The sequence below is a fragment of the Sceloporus undulatus genome, chromosome 4 (assembly GCF_019175285.1).
Source record: "Sceloporus undulatus isolate JIND9_A2432 ecotype Alabama chromosome 4, SceUnd_v1.1, whole genome shotgun sequence".
In the NCBI taxonomy this organism is placed as follows: domain Eukaryota; kingdom Metazoa; phylum Chordata; class Lepidosauria; order Squamata; family Phrynosomatidae; genus Sceloporus; species Sceloporus undulatus.
In genome coordinates, this window is record NC_056525.1 from 45,531,610 (window position 1) to 45,554,960 (window position 23,351).

The 23,351-nt window shown below is 41.2% G+C and overlaps 1 protein-coding gene across 5 annotated transcripts in view; it reads right to left on the minus strand.

Moving 5' to 3' along the window:
* The window catches only part of LOC121930090 (receptor-type tyrosine-protein phosphatase V-like), an 83,757-nt gene extending 61,674 nt beyond the window's left edge, over nucleotides 1–22,083 (minus strand). For all 5 annotated transcript variants that reach the window (XM_042466280.1, XM_042466278.1, XM_042466277.1 and 2 more), the window contains exons 1-6: nucleotides 21,742–22,083; nucleotides 18,244–18,310; nucleotides 11,680–11,946; nucleotides 8,282–8,548; nucleotides 5,544–5,813; nucleotides 532–804 (exon numbers count right to left, since the gene is read on the minus strand). In XM_042466280.1, the coding sequence (XP_042322214.1) occupies nucleotides 532–804; nucleotides 5,544–5,813; nucleotides 8,282–8,548; nucleotides 11,680–11,946; nucleotides 18,244–18,310; nucleotides 21,742–21,810 (1,213 nt within the window). In that variant the 5' untranslated portion in view covers nucleotides 21,811–22,083. The remainder of the gene's footprint in view (nucleotides 1–531; nucleotides 805–5,543; nucleotides 5,814–8,281; nucleotides 8,549–11,679; nucleotides 11,947–18,243; nucleotides 18,311–21,741) is intronic.
* Nucleotides 22,084–23,351: the final 1,268 nt, after the last annotated feature.

The window sequence follows — 23,351 nt, forward strand, 5'->3', positions numbered from 1 at the left end:
ATGTAAAAGTTTTGCTGGATTAGGCCAAAGGTCTGTCCAGTCCTACATTCTGTTCAAGTAGTGGTCAACCAACTGCCTCTAGGAAGTTGACAAAGAGGATTCAGGTACACCCTCAGTTCCATGTTTCCAAGCAACTGATATACAGAAACATACTATTTGCCTCTGATACTGGATGTGATGTATAGCCATCCTGAGTAGCTGCCATTTATGTTCCTAGCTTCTATGATCGTGGTGGGGGAGGGGGTCAAGTCTTTATCCTAATCTGCTAATAGTCTACTGGAGGCCAGGGGATTTGCTTTGAACTGAAATCTAATAACTGAAACACCAAACTGTTCTCTGGAAGTCATTCTTCATAGCCTTCATATGAAAGCTGGTTGTATGATGAAGCTTTGTAACTTCATCTCCTAATAAACATATATTCTTCCTTCCTTCCTTCCTTCCTTCCTTCCTTCCTTCCTTCCTTCCTATCATTCAAATACTTTCCCCCTCCTTCACCTTCCACCAAAACCTGAGCTTTGAGACCTTGCTTACATGTCCAGGCAGAGATGCTCTTTGCAGATGCTTTATAGGGTCCAGCAACAGCTATCACCCAAAGATTGTACTGGCTCCCAGGAATCAAGCCATGAAAGGTAATTTGTGTGGTGTTCCCTCCTATTGACATGTTTCTGATGGGTGTGTTGCTTTTTTCTTCTTGCAATATCACCAGATAGAATTCTCTATCTCCAGCTGGTGAATTCCATGCTGCTTTTAAAGTGTTACTTTTGCCATAGCTGTTCAGACTTAGATTGGCTGGCTTGAGAGGGTCTGTGGAAAGAAAAAAAAAGGAAATATCAGTGCCAACAATTAGTGCACTGCCCAGAAACAGTATAAACTGTAATCCTGGGAACAGATTTTTGTCTCCCTTATTTCATGTATATAATCAATGACTTGTGATGGCTACCCCAAAACAAAATTGCTTAGATTTCTTCAAGATTCTAATAAAAAATAATAAAATAATAAAAATTTTATTTTTATACCGCCCTTCCATAGATCAGGGCGGTGCACAGCAAATATCAATAAAACACAACATATACATTCAGGTTAAAACAATTACACAACAGCAGAATAAAACCCCCGTTAGCCATCTCCATCTCTTGGATCATCTGGAGGTCTAGAAGAGTCCCCTCAGAGCCATGGAAGATGTTGGTGGCCTCCACCAACAGCATAGTCCTTCACTATGGTCTATGTTGGCTACGACTGATGAGAGCTGCACTCGAACAACTAAAGGGCTATATGTTGTCCACATTAACAGAAGACTTGCATCTCTTCAAGATACATACCTGAGCATAAAATAAAGATAAATACTGGGGAAGAATCTGCTCTGCATTGGTTTGCTGGCGCAAAAAGGAAAATGTCCAGAGCATTAATTATCAGTTCATACAAAAATATGAAATTTCTCTTCTTATGCAGTAGATGCTATGGCTAATACTCAAAAAATGCCTCAATAGATTGATCTGAAACATGGCAATGTAGGAACATAGGTTTAAAGATTGTCCATGCTAATGTTGAGACTAAAAGGTAAGAAATAGCTTATTGTGGTAGGAGTTCAAAGTTTAATGACTCTCTTCTAGGAGTCTGACGGGTGTTTATTTTTCCATAGACAATTTTTTCCCCTGTAGACGTTGCTGAAATTAAATCTTGTCTACTAATTTCTGAATTTATACTGAATGATTTAGAAAATAGCATTTTATTTTATATGGAAAGAGATACAGGCTCTTCTACCCTAAAGCACCTGATCCTGTCTGAACTTGGAAGCTAAGGAGGGTCAGCCCTGGTAAGTACTGATAAGTACTTGGATAGGAGACCACCAATCAGTACCAGGTGCTGTGGGCTATATTTCAGTGGAAGGAACTGGCAAAATCATGTCTTAACTATTCTTTGTCTAAGAAAACCCTATGAAATTCATGGGGTCACCATTATTTGACAGGTGACTTGAAGGCACATAAACATACAAACATACCTACAATATACTTTGTCCTTGTAGTAGTATAATATTATGTAGTCATTTTAATTTAAAATGCATTTACAGTGGTGCCTCGGGTTACGAAATTAATTCGTAACGCGGCCGCTTTCGTAACCCGAAAAGCCTTCGTAAGCCGAATTGCCATAGGCGCTAATGGGGAAAAGCCGCGATTCCGTGCGAAAAAGCCGAAAAAAGCACCAAAAGTTTTTTCGTAACCCGAAAAAACATTCGTAACCCGAAACAATAATTCCCTATGGGATTTTTTCGTATCCCGAAAATTTCGTAACCTGGGTATTTCGTATCCCGAGGTACCACTGTATATTATATTAGCCTATGGTGGATGCATGTGTATTCATCCAGATATGTTTGGACTGCAATGCTCTTATTCCCTTACCACTGACCAGGACTACAGCATAGCCATATCTGGAGGGTAACGCATCTACCATCCCTGTGATAAGGTATGATGCTACATATATTCAGTATATACCTGTGTTAACTAGCAACCAATTATAGGCTAGACAGAGAATCTTGGAATGTGGTGTAAATGCAACTGCTTATATTATCTTGGAAACCGCTGGGAAATACTCCTGTTAAAGCTAGTGGAATCTGATTAAGTGTGACTCAAACCAGCCACAGGTAATGACAAATGTCCTTAAAATATAGGGCAATATTCCTGAAAGAACTTATTTACTGGACCCTGCAGCACAATAATTGTTGACCAGTTCCGCATCCTTTAGCTTCATTTTGTTATATTCTGGTTTTTACATTGCATTATGCCGATGTTATATACTGCTACCTTGAAAAGATTTTAAAATTAAATAAAAATGAATTAAAAATATATAGGGCAACAATTACACTTGAGCTGTTAAAACTCATGTCTCTGCTGTACTGGGCCTGTTTGTAACATAGGCCTTAGCTCCTTAATAGGAGTTATCACACTTTCACTCCCTCCTTCATTTTGTTTTGTCAAAACTACTAGGCCCAAGTACCGTTTTTTAGCTTTTACCACACTTGAATCTAATATATGATGAAAATACAGAACCACTGAATTCTTTCTAAGGGACAGAGGGATCAACACACTTAACTGGTGCCTTAACAGGCAGAGTTTCAATAGATACAACTGAACACTCTATGGAGGATGGATACAGGACTACTAGATTTTTTTTTTGAGCTTATCCACACAGTACATAAGGAAGTTCCTTGTGAAGGGCAGAGGACCCTATACACGCACTAGGAACATATCAGACAGAAACCAAACAGATGTAATTTTACCAACATACATATTTAGCTTATATTTCAACTACTCAGGAGGGATCTGGCAGGTCTGGCTTTTTTTTAGTAGCATAGGTGTTTTGTTTGAAAGCAAAAAAGGGGAAAAAAACTTTAAAAACACAGTAGTTTTATTAAGATAAAATGAAGCGGTGGAATGCAAGAATAATTAAAACTGAGAGCCCTGTATCTACCTGTGTGACATCAGGGACGTAGCCAAGGGGAGGTTCTTGAGGTCCGGACCCCCCCTTCCATTAGAAAAATGAATGGTGTGTGCTGCTGCGCCACTGCGCCCACGACCCATTATAATGGTGGCACTTAGTCTGGACTCCCCCCCCCCTTCCTAAAATCCTGGCTACGTCCCTGGGGACATCCAAGTTTCTGTACCGCACAAGGTCCAAATTGGACAATTACTTGCTTACTATTACTATTACTGAATACACATATTTCGTTATATATTTTTCAAGCTGTAACACCAGCTAATCCTGACCTCTGATGAATACTCCTAGTTGAAACACGTTTGGTCTTGGTTGGTTTATTTCTCAGTTGTAATGGGCTTACTGTGTTATCCCTTTTATTTATCTTCTGGGAGGTGTTAAGAACTTTATTTGTATATGCACTAGTATTCTGTATGTTTGACACCCCCATATATCTGATATATTATTTGGGATTTACAGTTCTCAAGCCTAGTACATACTGGTAACACTAGCCCTTTTTTTTACATTTGGGCTTTGCACATAAACCAGTATAAGTGAGTCTGTCTGCAGGATGGTATACATTTTATCTTTTTAAATTCTTCTTGCATTCCACTGCTTCATTTTGTCTTAATAAAACTACTGTGTTTTAAAAGTTTTTTTCCCCTAGACTTTTTTGCTTTCAAACCTGTTGTTTTTGGGTTTAGGGTATCACCTTTTTGTTTTCTTCAGCCTTTTGCATAGGTGTTTTGTAGCAGCATCTCTCAAATAGTGAACCAGTGGAGATTAGTCCATTTTCAAGGAGGCCTTCAAGCCACCCAAATTTAATATGAAATTTAAAAAGCTATCTTCCATATAACAATTACATTTACAGATAGAGTCTCTGCTTTCCGCTTGGCAACCATACTGCCCATCTATTTTGAGTTCAGCACCTTGGATAGTACCTTTAAAGTTCAGCCTGAAACTCTGAATTATTAACTGCTCCACTAACATGGAAGTGACCAACCTAGAGTTGCAGGAGTGAAAATTGGAGGTGGCTCCTGTACCTGTAATGGCTGTGTAGAAGAAGGAATTTTAGCAGATGTTGCATATTAGTGGCATGACAAGTAACATGTGCTGAAATCTCATTTTCTTCACAACTATTAAAGGTACAGGAACTGTCTCCACTTTCCAGTCTGACAACCATACTGACCACCACTGATAAGAATATTTGAAAGATGGTGCAGTGTGGGTGAGTAAAACTATATAAATATTTAAGAGCCTCTGGATCATTACAGTCTGTCTGAACTGGGGAGGTTGAATCACTGTACTGTAATCTCTTAACCAATATCTGTATTTAGTCCTCATGAATTTGGATGGAGCATCGTAGTCTCACAGAGTCACATTTTGTTGCAGATTCCACACTGAACTATGATGTAGGCCTTCTACAACATTGTCACCTGCAGTCCCCAGCCTGCAGCCACTTGACACATGCAGATTTTTCCCCTATAAAGTAATGCATTCTCCTAGTGCATGAGGGTTTACTTGAAGAAATTTGAATTATGGAACTATTTGCTACAAGGATATCACTTAACAAATAATTTAATTCCTTCCAAAGAAGAATTAGAGACCACTTTAAAATTACAGCAGTAATTGCCAGCTGATAATGTCAAATTCTGATCTATTGTCAATTTTTGACTGCCTTCATTTTTGCTCTGCTATTTTGCACCTTGTAGGCCTTTGTCATTTCCAGCTCTCTCAAGGATATCTTGAGAATAGAAAATCTGAGAAACCCTGGTTTAGAGTATTGGGCTAATAATACTTGTGTTATGGACTAAATACCTGTAATAGGCCAACATTTTTTCTCCTGATGATTAGCTTACTTGCTGTTCACCGCTATGATCTATGGAATAGCGGTATATAAATAAAACAAATTATTTATTATTATTAATTATCTCAATTTTAAAATTATTTAAAAAGAATCTACAGTACTTGCTTTTATGATGCTGATGTAGTTTGTAATTCAAAAGCATTTCATTTCAATCTAGGGTATGTCTGACTATCAAGGGCCATGAGCAGTATTATGCCACCATACTCACATGTATAAGCAGTAACCTTGGGCCCCTCAATCCGGTAAGGTCCAGCTGTGGCACTGACCTCCAATCGATAGGGAGTACCTGGCTTCAGGTGTTGAAAAGTATAGTTTGACAGGCCCCTCTTGAGTGCAACTGTGGTAGTCTCAGTTGTGGTGTGAAGGTTCTGGAGAGTGAAATGAAGCCATTCTGCTCCCTCTGCATTGGCCCATGAGGCAGTCAAATTGGAGCTAGAGCCATTGTTCTGGAATGCCAGTGCTTTGGGCACAACAGGAGCTGTTAGGACAAAGGAAGTCTAAGAGGAGTCATTCTTCAACACAAGAGGGCACTTACCCAGAGCAGAGGGGTAACTTTTCCAAAACATCCATTTTCTGCAGAAACAACTTTACAATGCAACCCTGGTGAAGGGGAACTTAGGAAAGAACTTTCAAAATGCTTTGCAAGCTAGCCAACCTGTAAAGTTGTTAAGGCTCAAATTTGATGGCATTCCATACATACATATATATGCAAGGGTTGTGGGTGGTGGCACATCCTAAAGTAACCTAAAGGGAGAATGAACAACTTTGTCCACCCACATAGTTGCATTCATAGCACATTTGACACCCAGAGTTAGGGTTGCCATAAGCCAGGACCTCCAAACCGGGACAAATGTAGGACAAATGTAGGACAACATCTTCAAATGTAGGACACGTTTTTATAAAAATGGAGGACACACGAAAAAATTGATGATTTTTAAAAAATGTTAATCTAAATGCATGTTTCTAAGGCACGATCAAAATGGAGGACATTTTGGCATTATTCCTAGACAAAAATAAAATAAAAATCAAGACAGGGGTGTATATATTTAATAATAAAAATAATGGAATAAAAAGCAATAATAAAAATTAATAAAATAAAAAACACAAAATAATAAAAATTAATAAAATAAAAAGAAATAAAAAATTAATAAAATAAAACCAAGAAATAATAAAAAATTAATAAAATAAAATAAGTATTTTATATTTTTAAAAAATAATTTAAAAAACCAAAAAAACCAAGGCAGACCTAATGGCCACTGACTCAGCTTTCCTCCTTCTCCTCCTCCTCCTGCTCCCGCTCCCCCTCCTCCTACTACTTTTTATCAGGCTGGCGCGCACGCGCGGAGGGAAGCGGGGCAGGCGCACGTGCACAGTGAGAAGCAGGGCAGGCGTGCGCTGCCGCTGGCCCTTCCTGAGGCCCGGGCAGTGCGCGCCGAGGAGCCCATCCCCTTTGGCCAGCTGGCCATTGGCCGGCTGGCCAAAGCAGGGGACGAGCTCCTGCTTTAGAGCCCCCTGCGCACGCAGGCAGGAAAGCCCTGGACTTGGCGCAGGAGGCGCAGCAGCGGCGCGACTGCTGCTGAGGAGGAGGAGGAAGGCGGAGCTGGAGGAGGAGGTGGGTTGGCACTGCCCATGGTCCCCCACCATTCCAGGAAGAGCAGGAGGAGGTGGGTTGGCACCGCGGCCGGCCGCATTAGTGGCAGCGGCAATGGCCGCAAGAGTGGGCCCCGAACCGGGACCAAGGCATGGCTGGGGACCAAACCGGTCCGGGACCGGGAGGGGCCCCCAAAAGCAGGTTTTTCCCGGCAGCCACCGGGTTATGGCATCCCTACCCAGAGTGGATGTCAGGAGAAGCACATGGGCTCCTTTGCTCCTGAACAGATAATATAGCAGGGTTCCCATGGGAAAATGGAAAGGGAGAGCATGAGAAAAAAGAAATGGAGGAATCAGGGATCTGTCACTAACACCTCTGTTTCCCACTTGGCAGTAATAGCACTACTGTGCTAGTCCTGACCTATGGGACACTGAAAAAGATCTCTGCCTGTTGAGAGCCACTTCCTCACTGAGAGCCTCTGCAAAGAGGAAGGCAAAGGGAGGGTCTCATAATAGGGAGGCTGTTGAGTGTGTGGAGATAGCAAAAAAAAAAAAATAAAAATGCAGGAGAGATGGCTGAAGAGGAGGAGAAAGGAAGACTCTGGAAGCAGGTGTTCCCAGCCCCAGAAATAAGAAATGAGAGAGGGGCACTTAGGGGTTTCATCCTTTTCTCTCTCCTGGAAAAAGAAGGAGGAACATGTTTCTTGCTCCCTGTCTTGCTTCCTGGTGTTAACAATGGGAGTTCCCTGCACTGGGAAGCAAGGTCAGATGTAAATGGTTCAACAAAAGAAAAGTGCAGCAGCTGCCTTTGCCCAACAATTTTACAGACTCCTGAGAGGTGGGAAAGGAGGCAAGATCACCTTCTTATTGCCTTAACTTGGGGCAGACCACTTCCACTGCTCCAACCATGGTACCCTATTGCACCCAGTTGTTTTTGGCCTACAAATCCCAACTGCCTCCCACTGCCATTGTCAGTGTTAAGTGTAATGGCAGTCAGTGTCCAAAAAGATCTGGAGAGCCACAGATGCCCACTCTTGACCTAAAGGAAGAGAGAGTAATTGATTTTCCTACCTGACTGCCTAAGGCAAAGTTATATTCTGTACAGATAACCATGTGAGCAGATATTTGCAAGTCTGTCTCATAAGCTCCATAGAAATTATGAGTTAATGCTAAGCCTGGCTGATTAGTCTCTGTGTATGTTATCCACTCAACCTCCACTTGCTACTGTTCAAACTTCTAAAAAGAAGATAATAGGGCTACATCCATCTAGATGATCAATCTCTGGAGTTAATTCCATCTCTGCAAACTTAATTTTATCCTCCAACTCTTTGGGTTAAACTGCCAGCGTCCAAATACCTGTCCAATGGCGAGCAATGGTGCTTGCTTTGTAATATCCAGCAAGTGTGGTGATTTGTAGGGCATATTCACTGCCAGCTAGAAGCTTCTCAAAGCGGTAAGTGGTGGCACTTTTGGGGATGGTCACATTCTTGACAGGTGTGTGGGATTTTATATGGTAGAGAACTAATTGATAACCATCCTTCCCACCAGGGGCTTCACTCCAGGATGCCAGTAACACTGAGGGGCTGTCATGGCTCAAGACCACATTCCGCACAGGTGAAGGAACTAAAACAAGACATAAGATTAAAAAACTGAGTAGCTATTGGGTAATGCCACATGCACATGTATATAGTACTAAGTATTTCAATCTCTTTACATATTCCGTCATATCCTAACCAGAGTTCTTTCCATATATTACTGTGCAGTTGAGGAGATTGCACATTGTTCCTGCTTCATCTGATGTGATCTATACATGTATAATATATGAATTAGTATAAAAATCATATTGCTTATTTTGATTTCTGTGAGACCAAACATGACATTTTACAAGTAAAAAGAACAACAAAAGTTCACTGTCCTCAGGCTTACAATCTAAATAAGATGTGACACACAAGGAAAAAGGAATGGCAATGTTAATCCATTCTGTTCTATTTTATCTAAGCAATATTAGGCTGGAGGTGTGAAGAGAAGATGCATGCTAGAAAGTGCAAGCCTACGCAAATGTACTCATAAGTAAGTCCCACTTGCTTTACTCCTAGGAAAGTGTTCTCCTGACTGCAGCTTTAAAGTCTCAAGGACCCAGCTAAGCCTCATATAATGCAACATGCATGCAAACTTTTTTTTTAAACATGCCTGCGAACACCATAATTTCCCAGGTGGGAGCAATGTATTAATTAGGCAAAGAAATGCTGTGTTTTTCCTGTATTTTAAAATACCTTTCACAAGCACAATGTGCAATATGGCTCAAAATGATCTGTTACTTGATCACATGAATCAAATTCATACAGCTTCTCAACTGCATCTGGGTTAAAAACAGGTTTGATGAAAAGTATATATCGAGCAAGTTTCTTTAGGTAAGCATCTACACATTTTTGAGATTTAAAGAATTTTTCATAAACCCAAAGAGAATTTGCCTGTAAAATAGCCACATATATTAGCAACTGGGGCTGTGCACACCGGCATCTTTGGCCAGGTTGGGGGTGGAGTCAGTGTGCAGCATTTATATGATGCATGCCTCGGATCTGCCCCCAGGGCAGAGTGACACTGCATGCCGCACCATATGGCGTGCGGCATCACAGTGCTTCTCTGGTGCTGCATCCCCCATGATGCAGCGCCGAAGGAGTGCTGTAAAGGTTAGATCAGGGCTGCGGTGTGCGGTTGCCACAGCCCTGATTTGGCTGTAAAAGGCCGCCCCTTTGGGGCTGTCGGCACAGTCCCTAATAGTCATCAATGGGGCAAGGTGAGTAAGAAATAATAATAATAACAACAACAACAACAACAACAACAATATGCCTGATGTTTCTGCCAGAACACTGACTGAAGAAACCTGCTGTTTTTGCAATCAGTGGTTCTTGCAGTTATAGTGTCCACAAAAATCTTATGAAAGAGTTGAAGACAGTACAAATTGCATGGATAGCCTGTCATAGAACAAGTCTTAACTGACATTGTTGCCAACATCCTGCAGAATCTCATTCTATTGATCAAACAAACAATTAAATCAGTCATGTAGATAAGATGCACTTCAGTGTATATTTTAATGTACAATAATGTAAATTACAAGCCAGAAAGTATTTTAAAAAGCATATTAAGCTATGATCCAACTTGTTTAAACTGGAACTAAGTTTAATTAGAATAATGTGACTTTGCAGGTGGGAAATATTTAGGGCTAGGTATTTACAGATCTGACTAGGAGAACAATACTGTATCTATGCACAAACATCATGTTGTTTTGACTAGCAGATTTACATGTTTCTGGGATTAAATGGAGAAATTGAGAATGAATACTGAAATAACTGCATCCCCATGGACAGCAAAAACATCTGGAAGCTGTGAACCAAAGAATATCCTGTAGTATTGCATAAAAATGTGCCAGGAGCACATTTTATTGGCCCAAAATGCATGTGCCAGCAAGAGAAAAAGAAAAGAAAAAAAAAGAAATGGCCAGACAAATCTGCATTTCTGCTAAATACAAGAGGAAAAACCACATGAACACCATGTTATATTTAGCCTGGCTCAACTCAAGCAGCTCACCCTAGAAGAGGCAGTATAAAATCTCCTTCCATCCAAACTCAAAATCAGAATTAAGATAACTTTGTGTGTCACAGAAAAGTCAGGTCTCCCAATATAAAGTGTGTTTCCAGAATATTTGACTAAGACTAAGAACAAAACACATGCACCCAGGAACATGTTTGCTGTGTATTATCAGGCTGTAGAAAGAATATGAATGACAGAAGTTAGTAGATAAGAGCAGGGGAATTTGGGTGCTCCCTTGCTGTTTCCTTTTACTGGCTGCTGTTAGCTTTCACATGGTAATGGTAGCATTGGTTTTTATGTCACCATTGCCACAGGAGTTGAAATGCCTGTGAGGTCTCTAGGGCCGTCCCTGAAAACAGTTTGGAAGCTTCAATTAGTACAGAATTCAGCTGTTAAAAACTGGCTTGGAGCCCAAATATCTGAAGGCGTGATAAACTGCTCATGAATTAAAATAGCCAGGCAAGTCCCATTTACAGGATAGAGGCTTTACCAAAGAAAGGCTCTTCTCTGTGGTGGCCCAATGGTGCCATCACTTGAGTTCTCAAAACATTTTAAATTGTTCAGGTATTTTAAATGTATTGCATTTTTAGCTGGCTGCATAATGTTATACCTTTCATCTTTACTGTGTTGCTGTTATTTGGTTGTACTAATGTAGTGAATGTTTAATTTTTCACATAAATTGCCATGTAATCTGTTTGCCTGTCTATCTATCTATGTATCTATATCTATATTCATTCACCACTCCAGAATCAAGTTTCTGGGAAGGTGCAGTTTATATACATTTGAAAATAAAAGAATAATAAATCTGTGTTGAGTCCTAAGTATGTTAATAGAAGTGGGACATTATCTACCATGCATAATCCAAATGCCAACAAAGGCTGCAATGCAGAAATAATGCAGCTTGACACTGCTTTACCTGCCATGGCTCCATGCTATGAAATCCTAGATTTGTAATTTGTTGTGGCACCAGAGTTCTCTGATAGAGAAGGCTAAATATCTCACAAAACCACAAAACACAGAATTCCATAGCATTGAGTCATGGCAGTTAAAGTGGTGTCAGATTACATTAGTTCTGGACTGTAGATGTAGCCACACTCTGTGTTCAATGGCCACGTGGTGCAAGTTAGCTGTTATTTCTCTCCCACTTTGTCTCTCTCACTTACCTGTGTGCCCAATGACTCTACTACTGGAATTCTGTGAACAAATAATCAACGCAGTGACTTCAATGCTGTACTGTGTCCCAGGAAGCAAACCCTGGAAGATGAAACTAGTGGCATTGAGCCCAGCTGATCCATTTTGCAGCAGAATGTTTGTTTCAAAGTTGTATAGAGCAAGCGAGAAGCTCTGGACCTCTCCTGAGAGTTTTTCCCAAGTCAGGAAAAGGGAATTAGAGCGCCCCTGGTTGCTGACACTCACATTCAGGAGGTGGCCTGCAGAAAACAGATAATAAGCGTTCACCATCTGTATCCTTCTCTAGTGTCTGTGGCCTCAAAGACCTGTTCTATGCCTGACATAAATTAATGACATCTTCATAAATAAAATTAATAATAAATAAATAAAACTTTTATTTATATACCGCTTTTCCTTCAGATCAAAGCGGTTCACACACAATAAAACTATATGACCCATGTCATAGTACAATATGTCATCAGTTACAGATCATACAATTGAAAATTTTAAAAACAATATATAAAAGCAGTCGGGGACGTCAGATAAATAATCTTAATCTATTAGGGACTTGTTTCTCTACAGCGAGTTGGGAGGGTATACTTCATCATCTATCATCAGCCATGGTAGCTGGGCCTTCTGGGAATTGAAGGGCCAAACATATGGAAGGCCAAAGGGTCCTGCTTATAATCTAGACCAACAGGATGGATGCTCTCTCTTTTCTTTTTTTTTTACTTTTTAAAAAAAATTGTAATCTTTATGACTTTAAACATTCTTTAAAAACACAAACACACAAAAACATCTTCAAATAACAAAGATACAATCAACAATAATCATACAACACACATATTAAATAAAATGACTTCCTCCCCTCTAGTTCCTGAGTATAACTGCATTTTTTTAAAAAATACTCCTTTTAAATTATTATTTATCTCCTTTTTATCATCATCATCATCATCATCATCATCATCATCATCATCATCACTATCATTATTGTTATTTATTAAATGCTTTTAAGAAATTCCAGAAGGACATCAACAATATCCACCTCACTGTCAACCAGAGCCTGGTTCAATCTTTTCAGTTGGTTACTTTTTAGAACTTATAGAGCAATCATGCAGTGAATGTATATATACCATCTCACAACAGAAACACATTATAGGCATCCTGTATGCAATAATAATAGCAGAAATAACTATACTATAGTTGTATATTCAGCTTCTAGGCAGAGCACTGCATATGATTCACTGCATAGTCAAGCCTTTACAGACACTCTGGGTCTGTACAGACAGTTCCTAAGGGGGGGGGGGTCTCCAGTGCCCCTTTTACAGCCAGACTGGGGCTGTGGCAACTGCATGCCGCATCCCCAATCTGGCCTTTCCAGGGCATGATTTATGCCATACATTTACGCCACTCCTTTGACACTGTGCCATGTGGATGCAGCACCAGAGGGGAGCCGTGATGCCGCGCAGGCGCAGCATGCAGTGTGGCATGCAGCGTCAGACCACCCTGGGGGCAGAGCTGGGGCGTACATCATATGGAGACTATGCCCCGACTCCACCCCAACCCAGCCTTTAAGGCTGGTCTGTACAGGGAGATTGTCTTAGCTTCTCAGGCATTGACATATCTCAGGTTATAAAGATTTTGACTCATATTATTTATAAAACTGAAATATCCAGCCAAGGAAATGCAAATAGATTTTACAAAGTCAAACTGTTTACCGGGAATAGCCTCTTGTGGTACAGTTCCAGAAGAGAAAAGAAAAGGATGCTTGTTGTCACCTATAACTCCCATATGCAATTATTCTACTATTACCTATTATTGTGACTCCTCTGGAAGAGACAATAATCTGGGGCCCACCAGATGTTTTTTACAGTTTCCATGGTGTCTAAGGTTAAAGGGACTTGGAGCTCAGCAACTTATGGGGTTGGAGCTTAGCTAGAGAAATAAAGACTACAAATTGATGAACCAATCTAATACAGCCTCAGTTGAACAGTAATAAGCTGCATCCATACTACAGAAATAATCATGTTTGACCCACTTTAATGGTCATGGCTCAATGCTATGGAATCCAGAGGACTGTAGTTTGTTAAGCCTGCTCTGATGCCTCAACAAACTACAATCCCCAGGATTCCATAGCATTGGGCCATGGCTGTTAAAGTGGGGTCAAACTGGATTATTTCTGCAGTGTGGATACAACTCTAGTTTCTTTCACAGGTCTTGGGTATTAACAGTCTCTAGATCTAAAAATAAGTCAAAAACAGCGACTTTTTAGCATGAATTAAAGCACAAAAGAAAGACAGATACCAGGTCCAGATTATACATGATATCCAGCTTCTGACTCTACCCCCATTCATGCCACCACATGGCATCAAAATTATATTACAGTGCTTCCTCGGGTTACGAAATTAATTCGTTCCGCGGCCGCTTTCGTAACCCGAAAAGCCTTCGTAAGCCGAAATGCCATAGGCGCTAATGGGGAAAAGCCGCGATTCCGTGTGAAATAGCGCCGAAAAGCACCAAAAATTTTTTCGTAACCCAAAAAAACATTCGTAACCCGGAACAATTATTTCCTATGGGATTTTTTCGTATCCCGGAAATTTCGTAACCTGGGTATTTCGTATCCCGAGATACCACTGTATTTTATATTATCTGTGCAGTCACTGTCTTGAATTTCCCCTGTTTCTGTCCATGAATATCTGCTAGTTGAGCAATATGCTTCATGCATTTGAACAAATAAACTCTAATAAATGTGGGCTAGACAAGCTAACTGTTACATGGATTTGTAAATGGTTGAGTGGCCGAACCCAAAGGGTGCTCAACAATGGCTCCTTTTCATCCTGGAGAGAAGTGATCAGTAGGGTCCCACAGGGCTCTGTCCTGGGCCCAGTGATATTCAACATCTTTATGAATGACTTGGATTACAGAATTGGGGGCATACTCATCAAATTTGCAGATGATACCAAATTAGGAGGAATAGCTAATACTCCAGAGGACAGGATCAAAATTCAAAATGACCTGAATAGACTAAAAAGCTGGGCCAAAGCTAACAAAATGAAATTCAACACGGAGAAATGTAAGATACTGAACTTAGGGCAGAAAAATGAAATGCACAGATATAGGATGGGTGACACCTGGCTGAACGAGACTACATGTGAAAGGGATCTAGGAGTCCAAGTAGACCACAAGTTGAACATGAGTCAACTGTGTAATGCGGCAGCTAAAAAGACGAATGCAATTTTAGGCTGCATCAATAAAAATATAGTGTCTAGATCAAGAGAAATAATAGTGCCACTCTATTCTGCTTTGGTCAGGAACCACCTGGAATCTTGTGTCCAGTTCTGGGCACCACAATTCAAAAAGGACATGGAGAAACTAGAGCGTTTCCAAAGGAGGGCGACTAAAATGGTGAAGGGTCTGTAAACCATGCCCTATGAGGAATGACTTAGGGATCTGGGGATGTTTAGACTGGAGAAAAGAAGGTTAAGAGGTGATATGATAGCCCTGTTTAAATATTTGAAAGGATGTCATATTGAGGAGGGAGCAAGCTTGTTTTCTGCAGGATCTGGAGCAATGGATCCAAGCTACAGGAAAAGAGTTTCCACCTCAATATTAGGAGGAAGTTCCTGACAGTGAGGACTATTCAATAGTGAAATACACTTCCTCAGAGTGTAGTGGAGTCTCATTCCTTGGAGGTCTTTAAACAGAGGCTGGATGGCCATCTGTCAGGGATGCTTTGATTGAGAGTTCCTGCATGGCAGGGGGTTGGACTGGATGGCCCTTGTGGTCTCTTCCAACTCTACGATTCTATGATAATTGATGTCACAATATATCTGTTGGTCTTTATGGGTATTTAAAATTTGAGTCTTTTTTCCCTCTTTTTCTTTGCTGAGCAGGAGGCAAAATGTGAGAATACCCCGAAGGTTTCATAATTAGCAGTCTAAGGCAGACCTCATTCTGTTTCTAACCTACGGTAAAAAAGGATTGTAATACTGAAACCTTAATATTTCCCAAGGATTTCTGTATATTTCACTCTGGAAGCAAAGGTCTTTTTAAACAGTGGCATCACTAGGGTTGGTGTCACGCCAATGTGTTAATTCAGGCAGTTAGTCACTCACCCCACAACTCCAGTGAATGGGAGCTGCTGCTGGAGGGACAGATTTGGTCTTGGTTGCCTCCTCACATGCATGGAGTAAAGATCGGGGGCCCCAGACCAGGGCCCTCAGGGATTCCCTTGGCCCTGCAGAAGGTGTGAGGGAGGAAGGGAGGGAAGGAGGGAGGGAGGGAGGGACGAGGAAGAGGATGCCACTGCCACTGTTACAACAGCTCCACCTGGACCAATGCCCCAACCTTCCCAGCAGGCAGTGTCAGGTGCTGAGTCCTTCCCCACATCTCTGCATAGTCAGGAGGAACAACCCTGGGGAAAGAGATGGAGGAGAGGAACTGATGGAAGGAGAAGGCAGCTGGCAGGGAGGGGTACTCACAGTCCACCCTTTCCTTCCTGACAGTGTCAATGCCTTCCTCCCTGTCTTGTCCCAGTTTCCCACCTTGCCCTCCCTTCCCTCCTGCTACCCTTCCTTGAGCTTCCTTCTGTTGCAGGGAAGGCAGTTCAGCAGTGTGTCAATCATCTGGAAAAGGTGGTGATGTTGCCTGGAGGTCCGCTCCAGGTCTGGCATGGCTGCTGGCCAGGCCAAGAAAGGGAGGTAGCAGATGTGTCAATGTTGGCAGCCACTTACTCCTTTCCTTCTGACAGCAGGGGCCATTGAGGAGTCTTGAGATGGATGGTGAGCAACTACACCATCCTCTTCTGATGGTGTCACCTGGTGTGGTCTGCATCTCTTGCACTCGCTTGTGACAGCACTGTTTTTTTAGTTTATTATTTATATATTAGAAGTATATCGAGCTTCCTGTTTGCCTGCAAAAGCTGTTTTCAGGCTGTGTTACTTTATCTTAGATGTTTACATACATCATTGCTAATATATTCTTGATGGCTTGTGTTAAGCCATTTGACAATTCAGCATGGTGGCTTTTGTTAAACAAAGCTATTTGTAATTTCTGCATATGGCAATTAATATTTATGTAAACATGTATTCATGTTAATTAATAAAACTTTCAAGAGCATGTCAGAACTTTGCAGCTCCTGACCCAACAGACTATGGCAACTGGGAAGAAAGAAAGCATTCTTTCTGCATTGTTCTACCCAAGTTTCCCCCTTCATAATAAATGGGCATTTGTTTCCTATTTATTGCATTTCTACATCAAAGGTAGCAGTAGAGATATTGCATATGTTCCAAGTAATCATTGTGCAATATTTTGTATCCAGATGTTTATAGCAGCAACACTGCCTGAGAAAATGGTACTTAGAATGTGCAGTCTGCATGAACTGAGAGAGTTATCATTTCCAGATGGAACTGAGCCTTTGTCTCTAAACATTCACTAAAAAGTTTTAACAACCTTTTTGAGGGCTTATCATACTTTCTGAATTCCTTTTATCTTGCAAAGGGGTCTGAGGACTTGGGTTATCATTACAAATTGGACTGTTAATTTTATATATATATATATATATATATATATATATATATATATCCATTTAATGTGTTTATTAATTTATCCATGTGTGGGCATCTTCCCAGGGTTTGTTGGGGAGGGAGGCTGGCATGACCTTTCCCTAAAACCTGTACGAAATCTTATTGCAAATCACAACAGCAAACAAAGAGGAAGAAAAAAGAAACATATACTCAGTGGTAGGAGGAACTTCCTGACAGTAAGAGCTGTTCAACAGTAGAACACACTCCCTTAGAGCATGGTGGAGTCTCCTTCTTTGCAGGTCTTTAAACAAAGACTGGATGGCCATCTGTGGGGGGTGCTTTGATTGTGGGTTCCTGCATGGCAGGGGGCTGGACTGGATGACCCTTGTGGCCTCTTCCAGCTCTATGATTCTATAATATAAGATTAAAATAAAAAGATTTTTATGTAATAGAAGGAGTAATGTGGTCTCTATAAAATTTTATATAATTTAAGTTGTTAATAACATATTGGAACATGTCAGAGAAGAATTAGAGGTTACGTTGTTCAAGACACCCGAGGATTAATCTGTAGGAACATTCTACATCCATATTCCTACAGGAGCATGGGGTGCAGGATCCACAAAATGGAGACAGGTTAATACAATTCAGTGTAGCTGGTGAAGGGCAAACTCAGATTTAAAAAATAACCAAAATTCCCAAAATATATATTTTAAAAATTCAGCATAGGTACAAGATCTTATGTGTAACAAATTCCACCAAAGTCTCTTCTTGGTCCAATGTGAAGTCCTCTATCTGCTCCTCTCTCCAGGGATAGAAAGGTGTGTATGGGGGACAAATCTTCCCACCACTTGATTACACCTTTAGGTTTCCGTCTTGCTCTCCCTTGGGGCTGTCTCTTGGGAAATTAGTCTGGCTCCAAAAAATGTTTGCACCCATGACAAATTTAATAACACACATTTAAAGTGGTTATTCCAGTGGTGCTTCAGTTTTTCTCTGTCTGGGAACTCCCAGGGAGAGAACAAGAAAACTTACCTTTCTCGTCAGACACACCTTCTACTCCTGAATTCCTTGGCCAGTCTGTTTGATTGCATCTGTCATCCTGGAAGGTTGAAATAAATAAGATATTCAGTGGCCTCTTGATAAAGGCAAAGCCCAGAAGGGTCCAGAAAAAAAATATGTCTGCACCTCTGTTCTGAAATTATGAACAAAACCAAGCAGTATTTATATTTCATGACACTTTATGTCTCCTGTTCCCACTTGTCCATGCCCCTGTTTGTTTAGGATATGTTACAGGGCCTTCTCAGGCTACATCTACACTGTAGAATTAATGCAGTTTGACTAGACTTTAACTGCCATGACTCAATGCTATGGAATTCTAGGTTTTGAAGTTTTGTAAGTTATCTAGCCTTTTCTGTCAGAGACCTATGGTGCCACAACAGACTACAAATCCCAGGATTCCATAAGATGGAGCTGTGACAGTTAAAGTGATGTCAAACTGCATTAATTTTGTGGCAGCAACCTCAGTGGCTGCTTCCAGGCTGTGGAACTCCCTCCATGAGGAGGCTGGGTTGGCCCATTTTCTGCTTCTTTCCACCAGCAAGCAAAGACAGTTTTATTCAAACAGGCTTTGGCTGTTAGGGGGTTGGACTGGGTGGTCCTTGTGGTCTCTTCCAGCTCTACGATTCTATGATTCTATGAACTGCTGCAGAAGGGTCTTTTAATGGGGTGGTGCTGTATTTTCAACCTCATTGCTATAGCTTAAATGTTTTAAATTACAGTGGTGCCTCGGGTTACGAAATTAATTCGTTCCGTGGCACCGTTCGTAACCCGAAAAGCCTTCGTAAGCCGAATTGCCATAGGCGCTAATGGGGAAAAGCCGCGATTCCGTGCGAAAAAGCCGAAAAAAGCACCAAAAGTTTTTTCGTAACCCGAAAAAACATTCGTAACCCGGAACAATGTTTTCCTATGGGATTTTTTCATATCCCGAAAATTTCGTAACCTGGGTATTTCGTATCCCGAGGTACCACTGTACTGTTGTTTCAGATAGGATAACTTACTTAATGGCTTCTCAAACATTTTAATTATATTTTAATTATTATTTTTTATATGTATTTTGTTTTTATCTTGCTATGATCCTCCTTGGGTCCCATGTTGAGAGAGGTGATATAAGGTCAATAAATAAAGGAACAGCCAGTTTCTGATTGAACACAGGAAGTCTTTGGTTAACTCCATGACTCTCATTAATAATGTGAAGCCAGAAGAAAGATACTGCAAGGAACTACCAAGCTGCAGGAACATTTATATGAGAGTTTTGACTATATTGATAGTGTGGATCAACATATTGTGGTCCCATAGTCCAGTATTCTGCTGCCAGTACAAGCTAGCTAGAAGGGTTGCCAATTGTGGGTTGGTTCATATCTTTTAACACCAGTCTGATGGGCAGAAACCAGCAAATTAAAATTTCCACAGCATGGCAGTAAATATAATTTGTTATATTTCTATACATCCCATTGCTGTTAAAAGCACAGCACCAGTGGCTGCCCGAAAGATTGGCAATTCTCCCAGCCAGATGACCCTGAGAAAGTAACAAGCAGGGCATGTTGGCAATGACTTCATGGTGCCACCCCTTACATCCAGTAATCATAAAGTTTTTTCCTTGCTGGCTGTCATGCTGCAAGTATTGAAGAGCTTTTTAGAAAAATGCCTGAGAAGATAGTGCACAATAGCCCTACCTGATCTCCTGGGGCATTTCCATCTCTCTTTATAAATGAAAGATGACTTTCTGAACTAGTCAGCCACTTGTGTCTGTGAAGGCACTTCACACAGTTTGGCGCCCTGGAAAATCAGGCTTTCAAATCTTACAGAGAGCTTCTGCACATGGTCATCTTCCCAGTGCAGAAGGCAACAAAATGTGTAAGGAGAGTTTGGAGATAGCATGCTCCCAGTACTAGTTCTCACATGCTTACTCTAGACAAACTATTTGAAAAGCATGAAGGGGGGGGGCACTATATTCCTAAATTCTAGCAGCCACCATGGCATCTTGTGATAGTGAGAATTATCAAGAATTATGCTTTGTATAAAGATGTTCTTCTTTTTGTTTGTCCTGATTATATTTCCCCAAACCCCAATTAATTAACTTTGAGATCCATAGTGTGGAAAGAAGTCCTACTTTTATATTCTGAATTGCTGACTTGGGAGTAGGAGTGGAAACCATTCAAAATATAATTAAATTTAGTGATGAAACAGTCAGCCCTCCATAACCACAGAGTCTGCATCTACAGATTCCACCATCCATGGCTTAAAAATATTTTAAAAATAAAATAAAATGAAAAAGCAAACCTTGGTTTTGTCATTTTATATAAAATGCACCATTTTACTATGGCATTGTGTATAATGGGACTTGAGCATCCATGGATTTTGGTATCCACAAGGGGTGCTGGAACTAAACCCCAGCAGATACTAAGGGTCTACTGTATTATTTTCTCCAGATTTTCAAATGTTTGGTAAGCATGGTTGACAAGTATGGCTGAAATCAAATTTCATCCAAGGCTACCTAGCTAGTTGCAGGACACTTATAGCACCTATCCCTATCCCTTGGGGCATGAGGAATGCAGATCCCAGAAACAGAACTGTTTCGAACTACAGTTTCCAGGATTCCCTTACTAGTATGCCCACTGGACTCTGGAAGCTGCAGTCCCAAAACAAACTTTTCTATGCTTGGAAAGAAAGTAACTGGTCTTTCTGGGAGAATCATCTGCTGAGTTGAACAAATTTGCTCTCCTGAGGGCCCACTCTGAAAAACTAAGACAAAGCTCAGGCACAGCAGCTAGGAATGCACTGCGAAGTGAACAGAAGCATGCAGGCCCTTGCTGGGAGCGGGTCACAGAGTTATGTTTGTGCCTGACTGGCGCTTGTCTGTTCTACCCACAAAAGCACCAATAAGCCCAGAGCAGTTGGCAGGAAGGTTACTTGGAAACCTCCCAAGTAAGGGTGAGAATTCTTCCTTTTCTCACTGCTACTATGATTATTATGTACTTTATTCCATAACTTCCACCCAACTCAGAAGACAGAGTGGCACAGCCCACAGTTTGTCCTGGTCTCCCTAAAGCCAGCTCTCCAGCTGTGGTGGAAGATGCCACCTTGTTGGCACTGTTAGTCAGATTCAACTGCACAGGGAGGAGGAGGCCCCAATTTGCCCTTTGCCTCAGGTAGTGAAAGATCTTGGGCCAGCTTTGCCTTTGCACTAAAAGTAGATTTAGTATCCTGCCTGGTTAGCCCATCACCTCAACAGAAGACTCTGCAGTCTAGTCTAGAGGAGAAACTGGGGGAGCACTCAGGAGGGAGGGAAAGAGGCCAGGTTGCTGTAATGGGTAATGGTGCTAATTCAATGCAGCTGTATGGCCAGGAGGCAAAAATGCTGTCATCCCCCTGTGGAGTAAGGGCTATGCAGGCTGAACTGTATGTCCAAGAAACCAGCATTCACCACCACACCGGCAGGAAAAGCAGTGGAGGATAAAAATGTGGACTTACCTTAACTAGAGTCTGAGGATTTGTTGGTGGAGCTGCCCAAACCATGGGCAGCAGCAGTAGCAACAGCATCTGGTGCACGACCAGCTGGGGAGAGGAAGAAGTGAAGGGTGGGGAGAGAGAAACAGGAATGTTAGTCCTCTTCTAATAGAAGCTGCCCCTCATCCAGCAGTTGTGTCCCTTCAGCAGCTCCAGCAGACTTCCCACATTCAGGAGTGACATCAAGGCATTGGCATGCAGGATGCCAGCTACAGCACCACCAGTCAGTTTGTTCAAAGGTGTATGCATGTGCCCATAAGTCTGCAAGAGTCTGTTGGTGAGAAAACATGAAATGTTTGTGAGAGAGAGGGGGAGAACGAGAAAGAAAGAAAGAAAGTTCCTATTTGTATGGAGAAGCATTTACCACTCCCTCAGTGTATGAGAGACTGTACGTGTGTGGTTATGTGTGCAAGCAAGCCTTGCCAGCAGTGTTCTTCCATGTGGGAGTGTCTGTTTCTATGGGTGTGTGTCTCAAAGAGGCTGTCTTTGGCCTCGGTGTTTGAAGCTGCTCTCTTCAGAACAAGTTTGCTGAAGCTGACTGGGGGAGGTTTGCTGTTCTTGCACCTATAGTCAGCAGCAGAGCATACAAGCAAAGAGAAGGGCACAATGGTTCAAAGCCACTCAGGCAAGTTGTACATGTGTACAAAACTGGCATAGGTGTCTCCCTTCTCTCTCGCTTTATTTTTCTGCAAGAATGAAAAGGACAGCAGCAACAGCACTGACCTACCAGGAGTCTTGCTCTGTTCCAGGAAGCTCAAAGATCCAGAATGAAAGCTCATCTCAACAGAATTTCAAGAACACAAAAGACCCAGGCCTCTGATAGAAAAGGCAGCTGATATCTCAAAGTTTCCTGAAAACCAGATTATGCTGGATGTTTTTGTTTCCTGTAGCATCCTAGCAAAGAGAGAGGTTTTAGTGTTTCTTGGAGCCATTAGGTAATTGTTTGGACTCATTATGGGGTTTTGAGTTATTAGATCAATAAAGTCTTCTGAGTTTGGTCTCATTTTCATGGCAACCTATTAATATACTTAGGCCTTCAAACTGATGATGTGGTTGAATTTGGTATGAACCAACAAGAGTCGCTCCAGGAAAGTGATATTTCAAACACTGCTGAGATCTCCAGGGTAAAACTAAGGAATTCTTCTATGCAGATGGGTTAGAAACAGCAAATCATGCACTTTAACAAGTTGCCTTGCCTGCAAGGGTTTTCTTGAAACACACTCTCTCTCTCTCTCTCTCACACACACACACACACACATTGTGCATCTGTGGATTCTTACACTGGAAGCTTTAAGGTTGTCACACTATGGGATTCATCATGTATTTATTTATTTCATTTATATGCTGCTTTTCTCTTGGAAAAGGACTCAAGGCAGCTCACAGATAAAATCATTTAAAAACTTTCCAGTAAACAATTAAAACCAAGATCATTTTGCTAAAAAAATATAAAATTACATGAAATATACAAAAGCTAAAACAAAATTCAGTCAGGCCTGTAAGCTTTTGACATCTTTCCTGTTATTGATATAAACAAGTAATATTAAATACTTTGATCTTTAAACAGACATCAGCAA